Below are 22,490 nucleotides of genomic sequence, written 5' to 3'. Positions count from 1 at the left end.
TGGTTTTTTGTAGTTAGATTAAAGGCAAATTGATTTTGTGTTTAATCTTGTAGATGTCTCAACTCTCAAGCATTTTAATGTAACACTTAATATTGTCATTTAAGGCTTTCAGGTGTTGCAATTGGATTTTTATTCTTGAGTGTTTTGCTTGGATACAAGCTATAGATTTAACTGTGTTATTATTCTAATTTTTTAGTTTATGTTATAAATATGTCATATTGCCATTGCATTTTGCAGGGCAACACCAAAGCAAATTGTTAGATGGTTTTGGACCCTTGACTCTTCTAATTACATCTGTCCAAGAATTTTTCTTTGCAGCCAAATAAATTAAAAAATGAAGCACATGTAAACATGAAAAGTTATTTGAATTCTATATACATTTCAACTGTTATGCATTTGAATGGCTTTTGAGTGTGAGGACCATGATTGTCTGCTTGTCCTGATTGGTAGTATGTATTTATAGTAAAAATAAGGTATAGAACATTTAAAGAGCTTGATTTTTTTTTTCATGTAAATTTGTGCTACATTTACACAGCTATTCTTCATGCATTTATTATTATTTTTAATAAGTTCTATGTTACCAAGCAGATGGAAATTCAAGAGAAAGTTGAAATTTGATAAACTACAATTGGAACTTTGAAGAGGAACCAAATATTTGGAAAGTTATTGTTCAACTTGTGGTGTGTGGTTCCATAAGTAATGTATGAAGCTATTTCAGGAATAAGTTGAAATAGATGTGTGCTTCTCTGGTTCCATGATGCGGCACCAAAGACTTCTTGCTCAAAGCAGAAAAAAGAGAATCTATGTTCTGAAAAAAAATAATTGTCATATTGCATTGCAAAAGGCCTTCACCTCTTCTCCATGGTTTTTCAAATTGATATGTTCTACTAAACAATGCTGCAATACTCATCATGCGGTGCAATAAGCACATAAATAAAAAAACCAAACTTGGCAACCACCATCTACCGATAGGTCATTGTCATTCATGACTCACCGAAAGCAAACTCAGTTATTGGAAAAAGCCAATTTTACACCACCGTGAAAACAGTGGGCAAACGTATTTTAATTAAGATTGGACATAAAATATTTTAATCAATGTATTATAATATGTAGAGTTTATTAAGAATTTAATTAATATACTAATTTTATATTTTTAATAAAATTTAGGGAATTTACTCATTTGGTATCCTATGTTTTTGCAAAGTATCATTTTGGTACCCTCTGTTTTCAATAATGATCATATGATACCCTAGACTCAGATATGATAGATAAAGTTTTGTCAATATGATCAAATTGTCATCAGTTATATGTAATTAAGTAATTAAATTTAAATTTGAAACTTACATAATTGACAGCAGTTTGATTAAATTGGTAAAATTTTATTAATTAAATTTGAGTTTAGGGTACCAAATATGTACGATTTTAAAATACAGGGTACCATATGAGCATTATTGAAAACAGAGGGTACCAAAATGATACTTTGCAAAAACACAGGGTACCAAATAGTTACCTACTCTAAAATTTATTGGTAGATTAAAATTTGATATTATACAACATTTGTTAAAAAAAATACTAACTGAAAATAGGTTTTAAATTTGGCTCTACCAATCTCATATTTTGTTTATGTTATATTTTCAGATTTTATATCAATCACAGATTCAATTTTTTAAAACTCAAAAACAGTTTCCATACATTGAACCAATCACATTTTCAGAAACTCATTTTCCAACATTAAATCCAGATTTTCATTTTAGAATCATACTTTTTAAAAATACAGTTTTCAAACCACGAACCAATCATACCCTAAGAGCTTTTAACATGTCCTCAAGAAAATCTCAATCTACAGTGTCATAGGCCTTACTAAGATCTATCTTGATAGCACATCTCGATGAAGTAGAAGTCCTCCCATAGTTTTTGATGAGATCTTGAAAAATCATTATATTATGGGCGATAGAGCGACCTTTAACAAACGCTCCGTGATTGGGCTGTACAAGATCAGGGAGAATATCAGCCAGTCTCTTACAAATCAATTTAGCCATACACTTGTACAATGTAGAGCAGCAAGCTATGGGTCTATAGTCAACAGCCCGTGAGGGGTTTGCTACCTTAGGAATCAAAGATAAGGTTGTTTCGTGAAGCTCAGAAGGGAAATGGCCAGTTTCAAAACACTGAGTGATAGCAGCACACACCTCATCCCCTATATCCTGCCAAACAGCTTTGAAAAAACCTGAACCAAATCCATTAGGTCCTGGAGATTTGGTTATTGGAATGCTAAATAAAGACTCCCGAATCTCCTTCCTTGAAAAAGGTTTCAGAAGCTTCACTTGCTGCTCAACAAAAAGCTTAGGACCCATCTCAACATTCTGGACTTTTAATCTGCTTGTAGCCGAGCTAGAACTTCCCAAAAAATCTCTGAAATGACCCACAAAATGAGAAACCACTTCTGAGAATTTATCAACTAATTTGCCATCTTCTGTAATGAAAGAGACAATACCATTCTCCGCTTTACGCTTCTTTAAAAAAGCATAAAAGAAGGAAGTGTTCAAATCTCCCTGTCTCAGCCATGCTATCTTGCTCCTCTGAATTAAAAAACTTTGATAAAGCCTTTCCTGAACCGAGAAGTCTTCAGCTGCTGTCCTCTCAACTTCGTGATAACTAAGAACATGGGGGTAAGCTTGAGCTTGCATTTGAGCTTCTTGATAAGTCTCTTTAGCCTTATAATAGTTAACCTTCAGATCACCAATTTTGTCCATATTAAAGGCTTTCAAGTAGTGTTTGAGTCTCAGCAACTTAAGATAAATGGCCTTGATACCAGCAGCTCTAATCGGAGACTTCCAGCTCCTTAAAACCTGAGCATGAAATTCATGGTGCTCTGTCCAATAGTTATAGAACCGAAACACCCTAGTCCCCATCTTCTCTGAAACCTGAGTTCTAACAAGACAAGAACAGTGATCTGATATAGCTTCCCATCTAAACATAGCAGTAGACTGAGGAAACATATCAAGCCATTTCTCATTTATGAGCACATGATCTATTTTTGAGTAAATTCTAGCTACACCATTTTGGTTATTAGTCCAAGTAAAATAAGAACCAACACTTTTTAAACGCTCTACATGAGCATCAGCAAGCCACCGAATGGGGTCAACCAACTCTAAGTCTGAAATAGGCTTACCTCCCGATCTGTCTTTGCCTGAAAAAGGGGCATTAAAGTCCCCTAAAATTAACCATGCTTTGTCCTTAAGAAACGACCTTTGTAGCCATTCCCAAAGACTTCTCCTACCTTCAATCGAATTAAAACCATAGACAAAAGTAACACCAAAATCCTGCTGCACACCAGCCATCTTCACCAAACAATGAACAAATTGGTTAGATTCCTCTAAAATATTGATCTTAACAAATAACCTCCTCCAAACTATCAATAGTCAGCCTTCAATAACTAAACTTGTGTGGTAATCCCAATTCGGAAAATGAAGTTCCATGAACCTACTTATTTTGCTGCCCTTCATTTTAGTCTCCAAAAGGCCACCAACTCCTATTCTATTACTATTACAAAGTTCACTAACAGGGCTATGTTTATTAGCACCATTAAACCCTCTAATATTCCAACTCAAAATATTACAACTATCCATTGGAGGAAACTGAAAATGAATTTCCTTCTTTACCACTCACCAAGACCTCTTGAAGCACCACAGACTTGTTTGATTTCTTGTTCTTTTGACCTAAGTTCTTAGCAATAATAACTGACCTCTGTCCCTCCTTAGTTTGAACAGCAACACTTTTCGGAGTAAGCCAATGTTGGTTAACCTGATCTCTTTTTTCACTCCCAGCTGAATCCCCATTATTAGGTAAAAGAGTCTCATCTTGGTCGACCTGAATCTTGCCCTCTTCTGTACTTTCCTGAGTCACAGCATGCTCCAATTCTACATCCTTATGACCATCTGTTCCCTATTCCTTTTTCTCCTTATTTGTTATAGTCTCCTTCATGACCCACTGAGCATTCTTGTCCTTCCTACAGTCTGTCATTGAGTGACCAAAACCAGCACAATTCTTTCACTTAATTGGTAACCATTCATACTCAACCCCTTGCTCCATGATTTGGCCATGTTCATTGATATATTGTATACTTTTCGGAGAGTTATCGGTAACTTCCATTTCTACTAGAACTCGAGCAAACTGAATACGTGAGCGCTCCCTTGTGAATTTGTCCACCATTATTGGCTTGCCTATTGTACTTACTAGGGCACTGAGACATTTACTACCCCAATATTGAAGACCCAAATCTTGTAGACGAATCCAAAGAGGAACAGAGCGCACAAGTCGAACAGCACTCAGATCTGTCGTCCATGGCCGAACTATTACAGGTTTCCTATCAAAGTGAATAATGCCATTCTCTAGAACATGATCCCTTGTTGCATCATCATTGAACTTGACCATTGTTAAACCCATAGTCATTCTTACTATCTGAGCTATCCCAAGATGACCCCAAACCCTCTTTATGAACCCTTCAAAAACAGCCATAGGTGGGTTTGCACCTAGCACCATGCAGATGACTGCCGAGCTCCAATTTGCAGATTGGAATTTGACCTCCTCAACATCAACTCTAGCAAATTTTCGTCCCTCCCTAAACACCAGTTCTGTGAATTCAAGCTTCTGGTCTGAAAAGGACAAATTACTAGCCGTGAAGGATTGCCATTGTCTCTGAGCTGAGGCTTGATAGTCTCCCTCGTCCACCTTGTCTGCCCATGAGGTCTTCGTAGAAGACGAATCTTCAGATCCAGTCCTTACAGTAGTAAAACACTGGGTTCCTTTACCTCCCGACCCAATGACCTCTTCAACTTGACGATTCAAAACCGCAGCAGTAGCCGCTTCTTCTTCACCAGTCGCAGCAAACTCTGTGCCTTCAAACCCTCGATCGTTTTCCAATTCAAGAATTGGAGACTTCTCTTCTGAACTTTGCTGTAGATCTTGCTCTCGTACCCGATGAACTGACTTGCGCATTGGCTTCTTCTTCTTCGCCATGGGAGAGAACAAACCAACACTCAAACCCTGTTAATTTCAATTTGTTAGAAGTATATTTTGACTGAGAAAGAAGATAGCCTTTTGGAGAGAAGGCAACTTCAATACCTAGAAAATATCGAAGAGGACCCAAATCCTTCATCTAAAACTGGAAAGCTAATTGAGACTTTAACACTCCAACTCCATCTAAATCATCACCAGTAATGATCATATCATCAACATATAAGGAAAGGAGAATATGACCTGCATCAGTACACTTAACAAATAGAGCTGGGTCATGATTACTAGGGAGAAACCCAAGAGAAGCAACAACATTGGAGAACCTCTCAAACCATGCTCGAGGAGCCTGTTTAAGACCATACAAAGCTTTTGATAGGAACTGAGCTATCCAAATTAGTATTAAGCAGTTTAGGAACAAATGCAAAGAATTAAAATGGGGAAACTGATGTTTGTATTTCAGTAATAACCAGGAATTCCGAGAGCCTGGACCCTCCCCGTAAGAGATACAATCTCACTCAATCACTAACTGTTTACAAAATGAAATCAGTCTCTTATTTATACATAGCCTCTATGATAAAAGGTGCACCTAAGTACGACCCAAACAAAGCCCACATAACAGAATTAGAGAGTGGTATCCACTACAGCTCCCTCCACATGAGACTTCTTGTGCCTCCTAGCATAGACGTATGTTAAGGGAGGTCTATCAATACCGTTGCCCTGCAGTTTCACCTTGTCCTCAAGGTGGAATTGGGGAAATTGCTCCTGAATGACAGCAAAGTCTTCCCAAGTAGCCTCATATTCTGGTAAGTGTTTCCATTTGATGAGAGCCTGGGGACTAGTCTTGTGCGTCCCAGGGCGGATAGCCAGCAGCGATTCGGGTTCTAAGAGCCACTCCAATTCCGCGGTGAGGCCCGGAGGAAGGGATGAAGCTTGCTGTTGTGGTCCTAAAGCTGCCCGTAAACAGGAAACATCGAAAACCGGGTGAATGGAGGCGTGTGGTGACAGTTGCAAGCGATAAGCCGCGGCACCCACAGAGGCCAACACTGGAAAGGGACCAAAGAACCGAGGGGACAGCTTTTCATTTGATCGTTTAGCAATGATGCGCTGCCTGTAAGGGCGAAGCTTCACATAAACCATGTCACCCACCTGAAAACGAACATCACAACGCTTTTGGTTAGCTTGTGCTTTCATTTTCTGCTGCGCGCGAAGTAAATTCTGTTTCAGCAGTACGAGGACTTCATCACGGTCACGAAGTTCTTGGTCCACTGCAGACACCTTGGCACTAGCTGGTTTGAAACGAAGCAGCGGTGGGGGGTCTCGATGGTATACAGCTCGAAAGGGAGTCATTCCAATGGAAGTATGATGCGAGGTATTGTACCAGTATTCAGACCAAGGTAGCCACTTCACCCACTGGTTGGGTTTGGCACTTACAAAGCAGCGTAAATAAGTTTCTAGGCAACGATTGACCACTTCGGCTTCGCCATAGGATTGCGGGTGGTAGGTCGTGCTATGCTGCAAAGAGGTTCCTTGTAACCGAAACAGTTCCTTCCAAAACAAGCCGAGGAAGATCTTATCCCTGTCCGAGACAATGGAGCGAGGGATCCCATGGAGTTTCACTACCTCGTGAACGAATACTTCTGCCACCGTTAAGGCCAAAAAGGGGTGACGCAGAGGAATGAAATGGCTGTATTTGGAAAGACGATCCACCACAACAAAGATAGAATCAAATCCTTTCGATAGTGGAAGGCCTTCGATGAAGTCCATTGAGATGTCCTCCCAAACTTGCTCGGGAATCGGCAATGGTTGTAAGAGCCCAGCTGGAGATTGCACCAAATACTTACTTCGCTGGCACACCGAACACTCAGCAACAAATTTTTCCACATCACGGCGCATGCCACGCCAATAAAAGTCCGCTACCAGTCGCTGGAATGTCTTGAAAACCCCGAAGTGTCCGCCCATGTTACTGCTATGGTATTCCTGCAGGAGCATAGGAATAAATGGGGAGGAGGCAGGCAACACTAAACGGCCTCTAAACTTGAGACATCCATGGACCAAGGAGTAGCCGCCACAATCCTGTCCAATTGAAAGTTCATGCAGTACCTTAGAGAGAGCTGGATCAGTGGCGATGTGGGCCTGTAGGTCTGGAATAGAGAGGATATTCGGCACTGTTATGGCAGCAAGTGAGGCAGTAGGGTCAACTCGAGACAGAGCATCAGCTGCTCGATTCTCCCCTCCAGGTTTGTACTGTATATCGAAGTCGTACCCCAGAATTTTTGTATGCCATTTTTTATGGTCCATAGCCACTAGACGCTGCTCCAGGAGGTATTTTAAACTACGTTGATCAGTACGAACTACAAATCGTCGGCCCAAAAGGTATGGACGCCATTTTTGAATTGCCAACACGATGGCCATTAATTCCCGCTCATAAATGGATTTCAGGCGTGCTCGGGGTGATAAAACGCGGCTGAAATAGGCCACAGGGCGCCCCATTTGCATCAGAACAGCCCCTAAACCCATTCCAGAAGCATCGGCCTCTACAACAAAAGGAATGCTGAAGTCGGGCAGCGCCAAAACAGGGACAGAGCACATAGCTAGCTTTAACTGTTCAAACCCAGCTTGAGCTTCAGGAGACCAACGGAATACATCTTTCTTCAGTTGATCAGTAAGTGGTCGGGCAATATTACCATAATCTTGTACAAATTTACGGTAATAGCCAGTGAGACCCAAGAATCCTCTCAAGTCCTTGATATTTCGTGGAACCGGCCATTTCATCATAGCCTCAATTTTGCTTGGGTCGGCAGCTACTCCTGCCGAAATCACATGACCAAGATATTCCACTTGGGGCTGGGCAAAGATGCATTTCTTTCGGTTGGCGTACAACTTGTGGTCTTGTAAGCGCTGCAAAACTAACCCCAAATGGGTTATATGGGTCTCTAATGACGGGCTATAAACAAGAATATCGTCAAAAAAGACCAGCACACAATTTCTCGAAAAATCTCTAAATATGTCATTCATAAGAGCTTGAAAAGTGGCTAGCGCGTTTATGAGTCCGAAAGGCATAACTAAGAATTTGTAGTGTCCCTCATGAGTGCGAAAGGCGGTTTTCTCAACATCATGGGCAGACATGCGAATCTGATGGTACCCGGACTTTAAATCCAACTTCGAGAAGACCGTTGCGCCGTGGAGCTCATCTAGCAGTTCATCGATGACGGGGATAGGGAATTTGTCAGCCACTGTTTCCCGGTTTAGGGCTCGGTAATCTACACAAAACCGCCAGCTGCCATCTTTCTTTTTGACCAACAACACCGGGCTCGAAAAAGGGCTGGTACTAGGTTGAATGATGCCCACTTGAAACATGTCCCGCACCATCTGTTCAATCGCATCCTTTTGCATGTGGGCATATCGGTATGGTCTGACCAAAATAGGTTCCGTTCTTGGCTTCAACGTGATGGAATGCTCCCCAGCTCGAACGGGAGGAAGTCCTGGAGGCATCTCGAAAACATCTGCATATTGTGCAAGCAGCTGAGTTACAGGTGGGAGAAGCGATTGGGTGCTAATTTCGACCTCAGTGGCCATGGCTTCGAATTGGACCCAATAACCTTCAGCCCCTCTTTCCACTGCGAGGACCATGGGCTTTTAAGGATATTGGAGACTTACACAAACTGGGATCCCCCTGTAAAGTTACCCAAGAACCAGCCACTTCGAATTTCATAACCATACTCCACCAATTGACTTGCATATTGCCAAGGGTCTCCAACCATTTGATGCCCAAAATGACATCTGCCCCCCCGAGTTCTAGAGGGAGGAAATCAGTAACGACTCGAATGGCTCCCAAATCGAGTTCCACCTGAGCACAGATTCCTTCTGTTCGAACCTTGCCACCCGTACCCAACAACACCCCATAACACGTGGTCGCTGTGATTGGAAGGTTGGCAACGGTCACAATGTCCATAGACATAAAGTTATGAGTAGCGCCACTGTCAATGAGGACCGTTACCTGTTGGTGCCCAATCTGTCCCGCCAGCTTCGTCGTATGTGCGGAAGTAATCCCTATAAGTGAGTTAAAAGAGAGAGTGGCCAATGTTTCGTCGAAAGCAATGGTTTCCCCTGACTTCGGTGACAGGGGAAGGTTCTCCTCAGCGGGCTCAGTGTCGTCGTCATCTGAAGTGAGCACGATTTGGAGAAGCATTTGCTCACAATCATGTCCTGGATGAAACTTCTTATCACATTTAAAGCAGACCCCTCATGCCCGTTTGTCTTGGTATTCAGTCTCCGACAGCCGGTGGTAGGCAGGGGCACTCGAAGGACAGTTGCTGCCGGCCTTGTAAACGGTCGTGACCAAGGATGCTGTCGAAGAATGCATTGGCTTAGGCTGCGATCCTAACGGAAGGGTACGTGCGATGTAAGGGAGATAATTGGGTCGGGTGGGGAGAATCTCAGATTCAGCTTTGAGTGGGTGGGCCTGGTGATTGGGCCCAAGGTGAGTAAGTGGTGGCCTTCCTCCACTCGCTGGGCTGTCTCCATAATTTGGGCCAATCCTTTGGGCTGGAGGATGTGAAGGGCAGCCTTAACATCGTCTTTGAGGCCTTTCACGAAGGACCCTTCGAGGATGTGGTCGGGCACATCTGGAACACGGGAAGCCAGTACCTCCCACCGGACGCGGTAATCCTTCACGGTGCCGGTCTGGACTGCGGACAAGAACTCTTCGGACAGGGAACCCACAGGAACAGCCCGAAACCGGAGAAGGACCAAATGCTTCAGCATACTCCAGGACGTGATTGGTCGGCGCTAGTTTTCCCATTGGAACCAGGACAACGCGTCGCCCTCTAGACCCACAATTGTCGTCTCTAGCATCATCGCTTCCGTCATTTTCGAGAGTAGAAAATACCGCTCGGCACGGTAAATCCAGCCGTCGGGGTTCTCCCCGTTGAACAAGGGAATTTCCATCCTAGGTGGACGGAAATCTTGGCTGATAGTCGAACCGGAGTAAAACGATCCTAATTGAATCGGAGGAATGGTCGGGGGCATACACTGGGGCACGGATTGGGGTACGACTTAGGGAATCGCCGGTCGCGGAGCCGTGGGTGAATGGTGAGAAGCTGGCTGGGCACCTACTGAGCTGGGTTCGCTGATGGACGACGCATGGCCCTCAACGGCGCGTCGTTGGCGGTCTGCACTGGTCACCACTGCGTCTGGCGGAAGCCGAGCTGGGGAAGCAACATCTGAGAGAGTTGGGTCGCCATGGTGTCCATGTGTTTAGACATGGCTGTGTCGAGGTGCTTGGCGACAGATTGTTCAATCGAAGACTGAAGTTCCTCTTGAAGCTTACTGAATCCTTCATTGAGCTTCAAAACATCCAGACGGAGATCCGAGACTTCGACACCCACTCGTTCTTCGATCAGCTCGACCATCGCATCCTTCTTAGGCCCCATGAACGAATGCTCTGATACCAATGTGATAGGAACTGAGTTATCCAAATTAGTATTAAGCAGTTTAGGAACAAATGCAAATAATTAAAATGGGGAAACTGAGGTTTGTATTTCAGTAATAACCAGGAATTCCGAGAGCCTAGACCCTCCCTGTAAGAGATACAATCTCACTCAATCACTAACTGTTTACAAAATGAATTCAGTCTCTTATTTATACATAGCCTCTATGATAAAAGGTGCACCTAAGTACTACCCAAACAAAGCCCACATAACAGAATTAGAGAGTGGTATCCACTACAGCTGTAATGACCCACTAATCTAGACTATTTGGACTATTAACGAAACTATACATAAAACTTACATTTTTACGAAAATACCATAATTTATTGAATAACTTGCAAAATAAGAGTTATTTACAACGTAAATACCAAAACGGATATGGGATCCCATTGTCTTTAAAACAAAAACATAATTTAAAATAATAAGACATTACATAATTAGTGCGGAAAATACATATAAAAAGACATAAAACCGAAACTACATCCTCGAATCGAATAACGCTCGGCCCCTTGACTCCATTCACCATCGATACACATCCTCCAAGCGTCACAAATCTTACCCCCTCTAAAGCTTACTTTCCTGCACATAAAACAAAAAGGAATGAGCCTGATGCCCAGCAAGGAAAATCTAACACATAGTCATATACACAATTTCATAAGAAAACATAAAGACTTAACATAATACATATGACATACACTTATTATAATGGCCATTATTACTTGGGGTCCCATATACTAAACAAGCATATGCCCATGGGATTAGTGGGGTCCTACTAGCTAAGTAGGTCATATGCCCATAACCCATTTTGGGTCTTGTTAGTCATATGGGTCATATGCCCAAGCCTACAAACATACACATATACATATCATAACACTTTTAATAACATAAAACATATAGACAACATAAGCACATAACATATTGATTCTAGCCTATTTTCCTTACCAAAGTTACCGGGATTATGGACTGAGTTGGGACTTTTGGAACACTCCTAAAACCATAAGAAAGAGTGAGTCTAAAGAAAGGAGATGAAATGAAAGAGATGGAAAGACTAAACCATAAAATAAACATGCTTACCAACTTATATGCTTAAGAGCTTGGATTCCCTAACCAAAAATAAGAATAAGGTTAGGGGACTGAGTAGAAGGTTTTGAGAAAGGAAATAACATAAAATACAGAAAGGAACTAGAGTTTTGGGTTTACCTCAAAGATTGCAAGATCAATCTAACCTCCACCGAAATACTATAGAACTCACTTCCCAAAGTGTTTGATAAGCTTATGATGTTTAAGCTTATAGTTTTTCCCCAAACCAAGTGTTTACACTCTCACACTCACTTAACACTAGCAGCTTCTGAACTTAGAGCAAATGGTGAATAATGGCTAGGTACTAGGTCCTATTTATAGAGTTTGGGAATGAAAATATCTTGATTTTACTTGAATAAAAATAATGGCTTTTTAGGTGAAAATCATTTGAATAATCGTTCAGCAGAGGCTGAAGACTCGTTCAAAAGATGCTGGACTGTTGAAGGAGTTTGAATGGCTGAAAGGAAATGAATTCAAAAACATTTGAACACATGCTGGAGGAGGCGATATATCGCCCCCTATAGGCGATATATCGCCTGGACCTTTGTTCCCGAGGCGACCGTGCATCGATTCGTGTTTTCCGTATCTACGTGCTGCGATATATCGCCCCCTATAGCTGCGATATATCGGCATATGCTGAATATTTAAACACGAATTTACACATTTTTAGCTAAGTTTGAATGGAGTAAACAACCTTGACTAAGCCCTCAACGTACTCAAGGCTGCTGACTGACCCTATAACATTCAAATTTTACCCTTATTTAATTTAATCCTCAAAAATACTTAATCCTTAATTACCATTCATAACATGTGCTTAAAATCCTATTGGTTGATATCTAAACCTTATAATATAACAAATACTATCCTTAATATCAGTCATATAATCCAACCTTAGGTTATACTTAATATTCTTAAACTATAGGTTAAACTTAGAAAATCTATAAGTACTACTATGAGTGTCCAAATAACTCCCGGTCTGAACCAAAAATCCATGGTAACAAAGATAACACTAAACATACTATAATACTACTAACAATTAGCTAAGTAAAGTTCTTGGACTCTACAACAGCTCCCTCCACATGAGACTTCTTGTGCCTCCTAGCATAGACGTATGTTAAGGGAGGTCTATCAGCTTTCTTAAGCTTACAAACTTCTCCATGATTGTGAGGGACCCCAGGAGGAGGAACCATGTAGACCTTTTCATGTAAATCACCATTCAAGAAAGCATTGTTAACATCCAATTAACATATATTCCACTGATGAGCAGATGCAACTGCTATAAGAGCACGGGCAGTAGTCATTTTTGCAACAAGGGCAAAAGTTTCCTCAAAATCCACACCATACTGTTGAGAAAAATCCTTAGCCACCAATCTAGCTTTGTAGCGTTCAACAGACCCATCAGACTTGGTCTTGATTTTATAGACCCAACGAAAACCAATTGTATGTTTACTAGGAGGTAAAGATACCAAATCTCAAGTATATATCTTGTGCAAAGCTGAAAGTTCCTCATTCATAGCATGCTGCCAAAGAGGGTCAGTAACAACTACTTTATAGGATAAAGGCTCAGAGAGACAATGAATAGACGCTAAAAACGGAGTGAAAGGGGTAGAATAAGACGAATAAACAAAATGTGGTAATTTAGTAGACTCACGAGTGCGCTGAGGATAGCAAGGAGGATCCACAGTATTAGAAGGATCTAGAACAACTGTAGGCGGAGGTGTTTCAGAAATGTCAGCCTGCGAAATACCAGTATCAATAGCTCGAGACCTGCGAGAGTAATGAAGTGGAAAAGGGACTATAGGAGCAGGAGAAGATTCAAACTCTACAGTTTGAGGAACTTGAGGAGAAGAGGTGCTTGTATGCTTACAACAAGGATCAATATGAATAAGATCTGATTTGGTCAAGTTGTGAGTAGTGCCAGGAATAGAAAAAAAGGTTATATGCTCAAGAAAAACAACATGGCAAGATACATATAATTATTGAGAAGTTTGATCAAAACAACGATATCTTTTTTGGCCATCACCATAACCAAGGAACACACAAAGTGCAGAGCGTGATGACAGTTTTGTACGCTCTACACTAGGACGAAGAACAAAGCAAGTAGAACCAAAGACTCTCAAAGAAGAATAATCAGGAACATGTCCATATAATTTTTCAAAAGGAGACAAACTTGAAGATGGAATCTTATTAATAAGGTTGACTGCAGTGAGAACTGCTTCTCCCCAAAATTGACTAGGCATAGACGAGGACAACAAAAGAGAACGAGCAGTTTCAATAATGTGTCTATGCTTTCTTTCAGCAACACCATTTTGTTTAGGGGTATCTGTACAAGAAGTTTGATACACAATTCCATATAAAGAAAGCAAATCACAGGATTTATTTGAAGTATATTCACCACCTTAATCACATCTAAAACATTTAATAACAGCAACATGTTGAATTTTTACATAAGCTCGAAAATGATCATAAATATCATAGAAATCACAACGACGTTTGTAATCATTAACAAAAGAGACATAATATCTAGACCCTCCTTTTGTAGCAATGGGAGAGGGTCCCCACACATCAGAATGAACTAAGTCAAAAGGTGCAACAGAGAATGAAGTACTTTTACTAAAAGGTAAAGCAGAAAATCTAGCAAGTTTACAACCACTACAATCAGAAATATCATGAACTTGCAAATTTCCTAAGGTTCCCGTAGAAGCTAAAAATCTTAAACGGGAAGCTGAAACATGACCAAGGCGAGAGTGCCATAAATAAAAACTAGACGATGAGGGAGACAAACGAAAAGAAGACAAGTCAACACTAGGAGCTGCAAATACTGGTAATCTCAGCTCATCCAAAACATATAAACCCCTCCGCCTACGACCGGTCCCAATCAGCTTCTGAGACTACGGATCCTGCACATGACAAGAAGTAGAAGAAAATGACACTACATAACCAGAATCACACAATTGACTAACAGATACAAGGTTTAGTGAAAGTTTAGGAATATGGTAAACGTTAGGAAGTGATAAATGAGGATTGACAACAGAACCAACACCTGCTAATGGCATAGGAGTACCATCAGCAGTCATGACAGGGACAAATGATGCAGGACACAAAGAAATAAAAGATTTCGAATGTAAAGACATATGGTGCAAGGCTCCAGAATCTAAAATCCATGTAGAGGAGGTCATACCTAAAGTGCTAGTGGGGGGTTGACCTACCGAAGAAGTGGCAGACATGGCATGTGGCTGCATGCTAAGAAACTTCTGAAATTGTTCTAAGAGGGCAGCAAGAGCAGGATTGGAAGCTGAGGCCCCAAAATCTTACGAGTCAGATGGAGGTACAGTAGCAGCGTCATTAAATTACAGAGGACGGTATGGTCGAGATTGTGGGTGGTTGCCAAAGTGTAGTTGGCTACTATAATGAGACGGTTGATTGAGCCTTCCAGTGACCCTTTTGTTTACAAAAACTGCATTCATCAACCCCAACCTTTGTGTGAGGTTTATTCTCATGGTGAGTAAAAGGTCTAAGAGGAACTGCCAAAACATAAGGAATAGGTACAGGGAGGATGCCTTTTCCTGCTTGAGACTTGAGACGAATTTCATCAGCCAGCAACTCACTAACTACTGAATCAATCGAAGGAAGTGGAGTACGATGCAAAATAAAGCCACGCAGCCCCTCAAAGTCATCATGAGGTGCCATTAAAAATTGAACCAGATGTTGCTCCTCCCTACGAGCAATGTAAGGTGCAAAAGCTCGTAGTTCTTCAAATTCGGTAAGAGCTAATTGATCCCAAAGATCTGTCATAACTGAATAGAATTCTTGAATACTCATATATTTCTGTTCAATAGCTCTAATATCTGATTCTAACTGATATTGTTTTGCAAAGTTAGACTGTGTATACAATCTTACAAGATAATCCCAAACTTCTTTTGCTGTTTCATACTTAGCTAATTGGGTACTTATTGAGTGTTCCACAGAGTTGTTTATCCAAGTGATAATTTTTGAATTATCCACTTCCCAATTTTCTAGCAAAGTTGCATAATCTGCTTTGTCATTTGTAGGTTTAGTCACAGTTACGGAAACATAACCCCACATCTTTTTCCCTTTCAAATTTTTTTTCATCACATAGTTCCAATAAGAGTAATCATCTCTATTACTAGCCATTATAGACACAAAACAAACTTCCAATAGCCAACTCAGTCAAAAAATTCCCAAATTTTTACAATCTGACGAAACCTTAAAATTGCAGACGAACACAAAAATCACATACCATGTTGTTGCAATAGTGCTCCGACCCAAATCACTGCAAAAGCTATGGTTACGCTTAGGAAATTCAATTCTACAAACCTGACTCTGATACTATGATAATTATGCAAAATATTACACAATCTATAAAACTTAAAATAGAAATCAATAAGACAAAGAGATGAAGAGAGAAAGAGTGTATTGCAAAAAAAGAGCAAAAATGTTATTGTACAAAAAATAATCAGCTAAGCCTTATAAAAGGCAAAATATAATAAAATAACATAAAAGACTAAAATGACTAAAATAACCTTAAGATAACAACTCTAACATAAATAATGTCACTTATTCATGGCATAAGTAGTTGATCTTTAGTTCTTTAACTGGCACAAGAATTGCATACGAGGGTTCATGACCGCGTAGAAAAAGAAAAGAAACTAAGGAATGCCTACCTGTCTCATTGCAAAAGCCCTCAAGCTAGTAAATTGAAGAATATATAATCACTGGAGATCATTGCAGTCTAATTCAAGTCCCACCTAATTTATTTCTTCCGTGGCAGAAGAACTACATAAAGAAAAATATCCTTATGTCATTTACACAATGAATAGTACCAAACAATTAACTACAGAGAAAATAAAAGCATAAAGCAATTAGCTTATCATTTCATAGCTTTCAGCTATCTATGTCCATTACCTTCAGCTATACTGCAAAAGCTTTCTGGGAGGAATATGATCTGCGGGTCTACTCTATCTTGTGAAGAAACAATCAGAACCACGCTAGATTTACTGTTTAGAAAATAATTGAACTTTTTTCAATCATGCAAACTAAATGAAAAATGTCCAAAGGCAAAGCATTTTTTCAAACAGTAAATCATCTAACATTTGCTCAATTGTTAAGCAGCTTGCATACCGAGCCCATGAAGGAACAAATTTTGTATTGGGTACGTCATCTTCTTCATCTTCATCATCTGAACATTTGTATGAAGAAATATCATATGACTGTTCTAGATTTTCCGTGGCAACCAAGTTGTCAGCTCCTGTTGGTTTGTCTAAATTTTTCACCTAGAAAAGCAGAGTATCAGCATGAGGCAATTCTGACTAAGTAACATGAATAAATTAAGAGAGAGAGAGAGAGAAACTGTCAATGAAGAAGATAAATTTTCTGTAGATTAAAATGAAACCAATTTATTACTAGGTTAGACTAAAACAAATCACCCAACAAGAGTGGCCTACATGCAACGGACTCGGGAAGGCTCAATTACTGTTGAGAGGTAGCTATGACTAATTTCACAACAAAGGGGGAGATTTCTCAGTGGACTGGAAACTTATACCTTCAGATATTTCACAATATCACTTAAGACCCCAGTATCTTCACAAATAATGCTTGGTTCTCTACCATCACTCGTTGATGCTTGTGTAGTCGCATGTCCATGTCCAGCTTCTGAAAGTCTCTGGAGATTCACATCTTCATTTTTCTGTTCCGTCTTCTTATGATTCCTTCTTTCATCTTTAGATTCCTTAGTCTCTTGTCCGCTATCAACCTATATCAGCCAGCAAGGTGTGAGTAACATCTAAGACAACAACAACCAGAAATAAATTAAGCCAAGAACTTAAGACATCCTTACCATGGTTCTGTATTTGGCATCTTTCTCATGCAACTTTTTCTCATTTTCTCTCTGTTGCTTTCTTGTTTCCCCAGCACGCATTCGTTTCCTTTGCTTATCTTTCCTCTCCTCTTCTTCTCGTTGCCTTTTCTTCGCTGCCATATCAGCCTCTTTTTTCTTCGGCTCCACTTCTTTCTGTTTCTTCTGCAGCTCCAACTGCCTCAGATTCTCTTGCTCGAGTCTTGTTCGCTCAGGCTTCATGGCTTCCTTCTTAGCCTTGCGTTCATTATCTTTCTTCTCTGCAAGACGCTTTATAGCTTCAGCAGCCTCCAGGGCCTTTACTTTGACGTCTCTCTTTCCTGTAAAAATTAATCAAAACACACAATGAAATCAATTCAAAAGTAAAGCATGGCTATAAAAGTAAAACATAAAAAGAATTTTGAAAACCAAATGTTGTGCAAAATTTCCCAGCTCTATATTTAGACTAAACGTGTCTCAAAAGGAATCTTGTGTCAACGTAAAGAGTATCTAGGTTAAGTCCCGAAATTGAATGAAAATAATTTAAATTTTAAGACTCGAAGTTACGAAGTTATCTATCATATAATAACACTAAACAAAAATGGAGCAACGAGAAATACAAATGCTAGATCAGATTAGAAAGCTTCATAATATCCACCAATCAACTTCTGCTAACTAGCCAAGATCATGCACTTATTAATACCACAAGGAACGGAGCAAATTTTAAATTTAAAAGAAAAAGGCATTGCATGCTAGTGTACATCCTTCACTTACTGTTTAGTATCTGCAACTGAATTTGCATGCCTTACTTAAATAGCTGGATTGAAAACTTTCTTATTAAATTGCTTGAAGCAAAGTGGCAAAAGTAGAAATCTAGAAAATTTCAAGAAAAAGTAGAGGGAAACCATTTACTATAATGGGAAATAACCTGTTATAGCTGCAGCCACTTGTTTTTGTTGAACAAGTGGAATAAATGATGTAATATTTGAGATGATATCGCTAGGCTTAGGCTCTGTCACTGTCAAACTTGGACCTCCTCTCCTGGAGCTGGCTCGTGTTGATACTTTTGGCCTACTAAACTGATTATGAAGTAATCCAGTTTTTCCCTTAGGAGCAGTTGCTCCCAGTGACATGCTATCATTCGCCTTATTATTGAATCTTCTCTTAGTGCGTTTTCCATTTCCAACATTTTGTTTGGCCCTCTTATGAGTTTCATTGAAGCTGAATTCTGTGTTAACTGAATCTAAACTACTTCTATCAATATGTGGATCAGCTTCAGATGCAGTACGGTTTGCAATAATTTCAGCAAGTGGTTCTCTTTTTGCTGAGCTTGTAAGGATCTCTGATACAATGCCTTCTTGGTAAGTATCAGCTACCTCATCTACATTCTCATTTTCTTCACAAATGCATGGAAGCTCAGGAATTAAGCTCATTCGCTTCTCAGAGCTGTCTGATTTTGATATGATTCTGTCCCAGACTTTTCGAACTGGAGACATACAAGGTTTCTCTATCTCCCAATCAGACTGACTAGTTGAATTGGGAAGACAATCTAAATATGATCTTCCCTCAAAAGCACAATTAAAGACCTCACTAAAACAATCATCATCATCCTTCGGCTTATCCATGCCCTCTAGAAGCCAAGTTGGAACAGATTGGTATAGATTTGAAATCTTGTGCAATACACTCAAAGTTGAAAAACAGGATACTGGAGTTTGCAAGCAAGCAGACCTGCAAAGCTGCTCTAGAATGCTAGCACGTTCAATTGAAGTCTTTGGAAGGCTCAACTTGTCAAAGTTGATTCTCTCATCAGCAATGCGTGGTTGTTCATCATTTGACTGCAAAACGAAACTCTCAAGCACAGGCATTGTCTCATCAGCACCAGTCAAGTGCAAGGACTCGCTATAAGTCAAAGATTCAGCATTCCTGATTTGAAAGCTATCTTCAAGATGATATGAAAGCTTATTCTCTTCTAAAGTGCGTAGTGAGATTCCATCAAAGATAATGCTATTTGGATCTTCCACTCTTGCTTCCTCCGTAAGAGTTCCACAAGCTCCGGCAGACTTTCTGACCACACTAGAAACATGGGATGATTCCAATTCTTCGTCAGCAGAAGTGATCTGAGTTGTTGCACTTAAATCCCTATCTTTTAAGCTACAATTATCCTGCATACACAACATATGCGGAGTATGGAATAGACAACAGTTAACATACAACAAAAGCCATTACTACTTATATTTGATTTGCTAACTCAGCCTACTCAATCTAAAAGATGGCAGAATATTCAAGCAAAGTCAGAAGAAGAAAGTACCTCTTGATCTAGAAGCTTTGGTGAAGATTTAGACCCTTTTTTCATGTCATCCTCCTCATTTTGAATTATCTCTTCAACTTGACACTTACTGATATCTAATTGAATACTGTATTGAGGACTTTGAAGGTCTTGGGATTCTGGGACATACTTCTGACCATGATCTTCACTTAACAAGTTTCTAGTTTCAGAATCCTTGTTGACAAGAAGAACTACATTTTCTTTTGCGCCTGGTGAAGCAGGCAGGGTATCCAGAGAACCACTCCTTTTTCGTTTATTCCGAGTTGAACCCTCAAGCAAGGCACCGAAACTGGTTTTTTCCGTGGACTTTGCTGCAGTTTGCCGTTCAGTTGATTGACAGAGACCAGTACAAAACTGAGAATTTTTTGAATTCGCTTTTGACTGTGCTAGATAATCCGTAGTTTCATCCTTGGAAACAGAACAGGGAAGCTCACACCCAAGATCCGTACACGCTTCTTGAATTTCAAAGAGATCAGGTTTGGTTATTTGAGGGATATACACATCTATTGATAGTTTATGATCAACGGAAGAAATAGTCTTCAATCTATCTACAGAAACTATTTCAGCAGATATTGCTATCACAGGTGTTGTGGTCTCCGTCTCAAACGAGAGATTCATCCCCATATCCACATTAACATTAGAGATTTTAGAACTTGTTACCTCTTTCAGCCCACTGCCATCTCTTAAAGAAGATTTCTCTTTGGAACTTCTGTAACTATGCTGCAATTTATTAGTAGCTACACCCTTCTCCACATGAGGTGTTTCGTTCACTGCTGTGTCTGCATCCTCCGCACAGATTTCTTCGCTTAAAACTTCCCCTTCCTCCAAGGGTAAGTTAAGATTTTCCTGGTAATTCTCAGACATTCCTTTATCTAATACACCTGCAGATTCAGATAAGACTGGAGGGCTTCTTTCTAACAATCTCCCCTCTGTATTATTTTCAGCAGAATGAGCAGAAACCCCATTGAAACTGGAGGCTTCTACATTAGTTTCTGATGCTATGCAATTACTGTAACGACTTTGAAAATGATTAACCGACTCCAGAGGCCAATTAGACTGCTGTGTTGAGGGGCCAATAGAATCTCTAAGTGCAGCTCCATCCTCCCTAACAACATTGGATGAGCCACTTCCTTTCTCTTTGCTCATATTTTCCCCAACTTTAATTTCTGTCTCTATATGATTTCCATATGGAATTTGAAATTTTTTAACAAATTTCCGAGGTTGGTTCTCCATGTTAGACTGCTGAATTAAGGGGCCAATGGAATTTGAAAGTGCAATTCCATCTTCCCTGACAACATTAGATGAACTACCTGCATTCAACGAGCTCTGTTGCCAGCCGGAGCTTTTAGTAGAATTCATGGTGCTTTCTTCATACTTGCTACAAGGCTCACCTAGTTTAACACCTTCCACGGTGCAAATGTTGTTACGGTTCTCTACTACAGATTTAGAAAAGTTTAATTGTTCAGGCTGGCCATCCTGAAGGAAAGGAATGGGAATGCTTCCACCGAAATTATTGGCATTTTTTAGTCGGGATTTAGCTGCTTTTGAAGTAGTGCGAAGCTCAAGAGCCTTCTGCCTAAACTTGGATCTTTGAATCTTAGCCAGTGAAAGAGCCGCCTCATGGCTAATGTCTGAGAATCTTGTATCTCTCTGATCTTGAGGAGACGTAATACAAGCATCCTCAGCCTCGTTTATCTGATCTTCAACGAATGTATTACAGTGATCCAACGTAGAAACACCAACTGGAGCACATTGAGCATGATCACAACCATCACATTCTCTATTTTCCATACAAACTGAGGCACGTCGAGCACAATCTAAACCATCCAATTCTCTATTCTCAACAGATAATTTTGTGCACGAACCATTTGGGAGTTCCTCATTCGTAGCTTCCACAATTGGTTTCTCATACACTGAGCAATGACTAAATGCAAATGGGATTACAGGACGTGGACGTGATAGAAGAACACCTGAAATGAGATCTTCACCCTTCAACTCTGCAATAAGCAATAAACTATGGGAATGGGACAATATCAATTCACTACCCATTGCCAAAAACAAAACAAAAAGAGGCTTTTTTTACTGATGCAATGCAAATATATTATTATTAAGAGTTTATCAGTGTTAATTATCCATTAATCACAAAATATTCATCTCAAATGTGAGTAATTTGATAATGGGTCACCGACATTGGCAATTATTGACGCAACAGGACAACCCAATAGAAAATGGCACCAAAAGCATGATCCAGAACAACTCAGGCACGAAATCCACAAAGTCAAACACTATGAATGAAATCGTAACTCGAAATCGAAACCTTAAAACTGGAAATCGAACTTCAAGCAAAGAAACCGACGAATTGAAGTGGAAGAAGTAAGAGCAAATCATGTACAAGCTACGACAGCGTAACAAAAAGGTCGAAATCGAAATCAATGTCCGACGTGCAATAATTACCAGTGGAATCTGAAGTCCAGAACCAAGGTGGAGGGGCGATTCCGTCGATAAGGAGTTTGGACGCGAGGTGCTTGTCAAAGAGAAGCGTCTGTTGCCTGACCTGGTCGATTATCCACGACTTCCTCTCGAAGATCTGCACACAGAGCTTCTCTATCGTCGACATTTTCGTTATCTTTACTTCGAAGTCATGAAGAATCCACACAAATTCTAGAGAGAGAGAACTGTTTGGTTGGGGACGATGACATGAGCGCGGAATGGAAATTCAAATTTT

At 40.2% G+C, this 22,490-nt stretch overlaps 1 protein-coding gene across 8 annotated transcripts; it reads right to left on the bottom strand.

The window, feature by feature from the left end:
* Positions 1-10,295: 10,295 nt before the first annotated feature.
* On the bottom strand, positions 10,296-22,462 carry LOC133800499 (uncharacterized). 8 transcript variants are annotated; one of them, XM_062238476.1, is made up of 10 exons: positions 22,220-22,462; positions 19,748-21,762; positions 18,368-19,601; positions 17,443-17,780; positions 17,149-17,358; positions 16,698-16,879; positions 16,512-16,603; positions 16,271-16,382; positions 15,847-15,888; positions 10,296-11,084 (listed from the first exon to the last, which is right to left on the bottom strand). In XM_062238476.1, the coding sequence occupies exons 1-8, from the start codon at positions 22,380-22,382 to the stop codon at positions 16,360-16,362; spliced, it is 4,257 nt and encodes a 1,418-aa protein (XP_062094460.1). In that variant the 5' UTR covers positions 22,383-22,462; the 3' UTR covers positions 10,296-11,084; positions 15,847-15,888; positions 16,271-16,359. The 8 variants fall into 8 exon arrangements, with proteins under 8 accessions (XP_062094460.1, XP_062094456.1, XP_062094461.1 ...); XM_062238472.1 differs by having other exon boundaries at positions 10,297-11,084; positions 15,847-15,879; XM_062238474.1 differs by lacking the exon at positions 10,296-11,084 and adding an exon at positions 11,091-14,485.
* Positions 22,463-22,490: the final 28 nt, after the last annotated feature.

This window comes from Humulus lupulus, chromosome 9 (assembly GCF_963169125.1).
Source record: "Humulus lupulus chromosome 9, drHumLupu1.1, whole genome shotgun sequence".
Taxonomy (NCBI): Eukaryota; Viridiplantae; Streptophyta; class Magnoliopsida; order Rosales; family Cannabaceae; genus Humulus; species Humulus lupulus.
This window is presented reverse-complemented; position numbering and strand designations above follow the sequence as displayed.

What these genes read in the sequence shown, in the direction of transcription:
- LOC133800499 (XM_062238476.1), bottom strand. Translation starts at nt 22,382, where the DNA reads ATGTCGACGATAGAGAAGCTCTGTGTGCAGATCTTCGAGAGGAAGTCG. An exon ending in TGCTTAACAATTGAGCAAAT is followed by an intron (nt 16,604 to 16,697) that starts GTTAGATGATTT and finishes TTTTCTAAACAG; the next exon opens with TAAATCTAGCGTGGTTCTGA. An exon ending in CTTTTGCAGTATAGCTGAAG is followed by an intron (nt 16,383 to 16,511) that starts GTAATGGACATA and finishes TTCTTTATGTAG; the next exon opens with TTCTTCTGCCACGGAAGAAA.